Below are 5,167 nucleotides of genomic sequence, written 5' to 3'. Positions count from 1 at the left end.
CTGCTCGGATCGTTGGTGCCATATTACTCTAAGTATCCTGTGATAAAGCATTTTTCCCATGGTCCATTCAAGATTGGGACAGGAAGGTAAACATGTTTGTAGAATACATCTCACAACCAGAAATCCAATTGCCCGCCCATGGTGTTTGGATGGCGAATATCCTCGCATGACAATTTTGAGTCCTGGTTTGGCTGGCGTTGCCACCTGCCTTAGACGTGAGATCTGGACGTTAGATGCTGCTGGGTTTTTATCAATTTTCTGACATCTGTTTCTTCAGACTCTTTCCACCAAGTCTTTCCATTCATTATAAAAATATTATACGTCATGTGTGCCGGGGGAGATCTAAAATAAAACACAACAAAAACCAAACTTTTCGACTAAATACATAGGGATTCCAACGGTCTACTTGCTGCACAGTGATAGCAGCTGATGTTTCTGAGGGGCGACGATTCTGCGGCCCATCAGGAAGGAGTGGTGGCTATGAAATGCACTTTGCCTCTGGACAGCGCAGAGCCTCCAAGAAACTCTCTTTCCCCTCCTCCCACTTTCCCAAGGACTCAGGCCAACATAGCTTTGACTTGCCTCTGCGGGATGGAGCCACAGTCCTGTTTCTTTTGGTACCTCAAGGGGCACAGAGGGAAAGTGGCAGGTAGGACAAATGAGCCCTGGTCAGAGGAGCAGGGGGGATGCAGGGAGAGGCAGCTGGCCCGAATGGGCTATCAGTCCCAGGGACCTTGACATTTAGGGAAATCAGTGCCACTCCTGGGTCAGAAGTCACTCATCCCTCCAGAAGACACTCAGACACCTCCATCCCCTTTCTCTAGGGACAAACTGAGTGCAGGACAGGAGCTGAGGGGCCTGTGGGGAGCCGTTCTTCCCTCTGTGATCAGGAATGTGTGACCAAGGATGCAGCATAGGGCCTGCTCACGGTCAATGCCTCTGTGCTGGAGCCCCTCACATTCAGGGCGTAATGTTCCACAACTAACATCCAAGACTGTAATATTCCACAACTAACAGTGACCATCAGAGCCCTGGAGGGCCACTGCTCTGCCAGGTGTTAACCCTTCATTTGCAAGATCATAGGGAAGTTAGTGGGAGCTTCTGGGAGTGGCTTTTTCTTTTTCTTTCTTTTTTTTTTTTTTGCAGTTTTTGGCCAGGGCTGGGTTTGAACCTGACACTGCTGGCATATGGGGCCAGTGCCCTACTCCTTTGAGCCACTGGCGCCACCCTGAGAGTGGCTTTTAATACTCTAACAAGCAGTGCACTCTGCCAGTGTGAACAAGCTGGATATCAGCCCTGTTCTCCTCTCTCCTCCACGGCCTCATTCCCCGCCCCCCACCCGCCCTCCTAGAATTTCATTTTTCCTCTTTTCTATATCCATATTCCTATTTTCCAACCTTTCATCCAGAGACTAAACCTTTCTTCTTTCAGTAGCCCTCAATATGGGCACAGGTCTGGCCTAACCTGCAGTGGCCTTGAGAGTCCAACATGCCCCAAACCAGGGATCCCAAAGCTGGCTGTGCATCAGAATCACCCAGGCTGTGCCTGAAAACCAATATCCCAGGTCATGAGCACTTTCACGGAGCATGTCAGGTGCCAGAGCATGACCAGGCTTAGAGGTCCCTGCCCTTCTCCTCAATCTAGGATCAGCAGCTCTGGGGGTAACGTTGGTTCAGACGCGTGCAAGTTCATGGGAGGAAGGTTAGTGCTAAGAACCACTTACGAGGGTCGTTTCCTCCTGATGTATTTGATCAACCCCAGCAGCAACAGCGCTGTGGCCGCGACGATGCCTACCACTGCGACAGCAGCAATGATGATGTTCTTCTGTAGGAAGTGCAGAAGCTGCTCACAGGGCATATTCCTGTGACCCTCTAAACAAGAAGAGGGAGGGTGGAGTGAACCAGGAGAGATCCCTGCCGAGTTACCCACAACCAGGACCAAACCAGCAAGGACAGCCTGTTAGTTCGGCTCATGGCAGAAACGAAAACTGTGGTATCTTAACCACTGGTTCTGGAAGATCTCTTGGGGAAGGAACTGGCTTTGGTTAAGGAAAAGACATTCCTAAGCTGTTTGGTGATGAGATGAGGGGCCTCAGGTGGTGGGGATGAGACTCTAGTGTACAGCGTGCAATAAAGCAACTGAAAAGGAGGTTTCACAAACCAGTTAGTGGAGGTGTTCAGAGGCAGGAGACAGAGGAGGCAGAGCACGATAGGAGGTGGAAAAGTCCTAAGCAAGGGTTTTTAAGAACAATGGAGGCAAATTTTGGTCTGCAGCCTTTCACAGGGCAGCTACCTCATCTCTTCCCGGTTGCCACTCCCTCCCCCGGCTCCAGACTTTTCTGCTGTACACACAATCTGTGTATGTTTGGAGGGTTCGCGTCTGCACCAACACGAAGTAAACAACACCAGAGATGATCTCAAGCTGGTATGGCCCTCTAAGGACTTGTAGATATCTTGAGAGTGGATTTGGAACACCCCGAGCATCAGCTGGGGAGTACAAAGCAATCTTAATGAGTGAAAGGATGACTGGTTATAAAGCAAAATGGCAGAAAAATTATTAACTCATAGTTTTTCAGTAAGGGTTAAAATCAATTTGGCTACAATCATAAATAACTTCTTTACCCCCTTTATAACTTCTAAATTAAAAGCCCGAGTCCTGGATTCTCTCTGCCAGCACACTTTTCCACTCCCTCTCTCGTGTTGGTCCTCTTCCGCCCATTCTTCTGTCTTAATCTTTATCTGGAGAAATCTTTTCTCAAACCCATGTGCACCGGCACTCCCACCTAAGGGCTAGATCTCAAAGAAAGGAAATCCCTCCTAACAATGGGGACTCCTAAAGCTTCTGTCATCCCATTTGTGATGTGATCAAAAAAGAAGAAGAAATCAGGGAAATGGGGCCCAGGGGTATGGCCACAGGCATCAGCTGGTTTCGTGTGGAGAGCTGCCAAGGACAGCCAGTAATGCAGACAGGAGAGAGCTGGCCAAGGGCCTTCTTGGGTCATGAGGAGAAAATTGAGCATGTCCAGCTTCCTGCCTTCATCTGTGCTGTGTCAAGAGGCAGGTCATCAAGCAGCTCTCAGGGCTCTGCAGAATAACACAGCCTTGGATTTCTGTGGTAGGAAATGGCAACCGGCTATAATTTTGACAGCGGGTGGCTGCATAGAGGGGGTGTACTGGCCTTGTTGCCAGCACAGGTGAGTTTCTACCCACTCTGAACAGGTCTGGCCTCTGGTTTGAACAAGGATGACATCAGACACTTCAGGAACTAGGTTGACATTCAGCATTTACTCCCTTCTGCTTGTTCAAAGCCTCAGTGCCCAGGCACTGGGCTGGGCTTGACAAATGAGGCTCATGTTATGAATGACCCTGGCTGTACAGAAACAACTTAAAAGTAGCATCTTTTGGAAAGGGTGACCCAATTTCTGGAGTTAGTTTAAGTCATTATTTTAACTGCAGATCGTATGTTCTCAGGGTAAATTAATGGTGTCAGGTAAGGTTTGGCATGGTGGCTCACACCTGTAATCCTAACACTCTGGGAGGCTGAAGTGGGAGGATCACTTGAGCTCAGGATTTCAAGATTAGCCTGAGCAAGAGCAAGACCCCGTCTCTACTAAAAATAGAAGAGTTAGCCAGGCATTGTGGTGGGCACCAATAGTCCCAGCTACTTTGTGGCTGAGGCAAGAGGATCACTTGAACCTATGAGTTTGAGGTTGACCTGAGTGAGGGTGATGCCATGGCCCTCTAGCCTGGGCAATAGAGTAAGAAAAACTTTTTCTCCAAAAAATAAATAAATAAAGGTGTCAGTTAAAATACTATGAAAGGAAAAAGAGACATTCTGGAGCCATCTATACTTAAGTATTCTAAGTACATTGGGTTTATGCTATTTAGATGATTACCTGATTTAACTTCTCGCAATGTCTCACTTAAATCCCTGTTGAATAGAGGGGATTCTCCACCACTTATATCCTTTAAAGGGTGATCTACAAAAGATAAAATGTGTTCATCTATAAACAACCATTGTGATCAGTTCTGTTTTTATGATGAAAGTATATATTCAACTAGCATCAAAGTGGGGAGTTAGGGAGGCTTCCAGGGAAGAGTCTAAATATGATGTAGTACCTAAGTGTTTGTTTTGTTTTTAACCTAAGGCCTGGGTAACCCACCCATAGCTGAGGCAGTGTTTCTCACACTCAAGAATCAGAAACACAGTGGTGCCCTTAGCTCGGTGGGTAGGGCGCCGGCCACAGCTCCATGAGAGTCTCTGAACCAGAATTTCACCTTGCTGAACCTGTCCTGAGCCAAGACAGCTGTCACTGAAGGCTGACCAGCACTGGGAGATCTGCTTCCAAGATGGCTCACTCACACAGCAGTTGGCAGAAGGCCTGCCCTCCTCCTTGGCTGTAGGCAGGAGGGTTCAGTTTCTCACAACATGGCAGGTGACTTTCACCAGAGTGAGTGACCCAAAAGACAGCAAGGCAAAAAGTACAATGTCTTTTATGACCTAATCTATGAAGTAACACACTATCACTTCTGTCGTGTTCTATCCATTAGAAGCAAGTCACTAAGTCCAGCCTATATGCATGGGAGCTCCACCTTTTGAAGGGAGAGGTAGCAAAGAATTTGTGGACCTATTTTAAAACCACGATAGGAATGGAATTCCAAAGAACATAGCTGAGCAAAGAAACATTTGCTTGCGTTCATATGAACATAAGGATTTTAATCTGCTACCTCCGACTTTCTGTAAGAATTGTGGATAGAGAGAAGTGACTTCCTTTACACTCTTCAAGAAGCCTGAACATGGGTATGTGCCTTCTAAGCAGAGACCCATGAATGGTTTCCAAGATAATAAGTTGAACCATATGAGATTGTTGATATTTGACCATTTTTGACCTTTATAAACAATGAATTCAGATGACTCAACCTAACGTCATAGCCCCAAGGGAAGTTTTCCATTCTACATATTATAATTTTGAGGTTCCTAGAAACCCCAAAACACTCATTGTCAAAATAACTGTGATGACTAATTTGTAATGTGATGCTTTCTTTTTTTCTTTTTTTTTTTTTAGAGTCTCACTATGTCGCCCTCAGTAGAGTGCTGTGGCATCACAGCTCACAGCAACCTCAAACTCTTGGGCTTAAGCAATTCTCTTGCCTCAGCCTCCCAAGTA

General features: G+C 46.8%; 1 protein-coding gene across 1 annotated transcript in view; it reads right to left on the bottom strand.

The window, feature by feature from the left end:
* Positions 1 to 209: 209 nt before the first annotated feature.
* LOC111728296 overlaps positions 210 to 5,167 on the bottom strand; it is a 33,165-nt gene continuing 28,207 nt past the window's right edge. Inside the window, exons 5-6 of the mRNA XM_023518830.1 lie at positions 1,724 to 1,871; positions 210 to 342 (exon numbers count right to left, since the gene is read on the bottom strand). Of these exons, the coding sequence (XP_023374598.1) occupies positions 210 to 342; positions 1,724 to 1,871 (281 nt within the window). The remainder of the gene's footprint in view (positions 343 to 1,723; positions 1,872 to 5,167) is intronic.

The sequence above is a fragment of the Otolemur garnettii genome, unplaced genomic scaffold (genome assembly GCF_000181295.1).
Source record: "Otolemur garnettii isolate 467f Iridium unplaced genomic scaffold, OtoGar3 scaffold00148, whole genome shotgun sequence".
Taxonomy (NCBI): domain Eukaryota; kingdom Metazoa; phylum Chordata; class Mammalia; order Primates; family Galagidae; genus Otolemur; species Otolemur garnettii.
The sequence above is the reverse complement of the archived record's forward strand: the minus strand, read 5'-3'. Positions and strand labels throughout refer to the sequence as shown.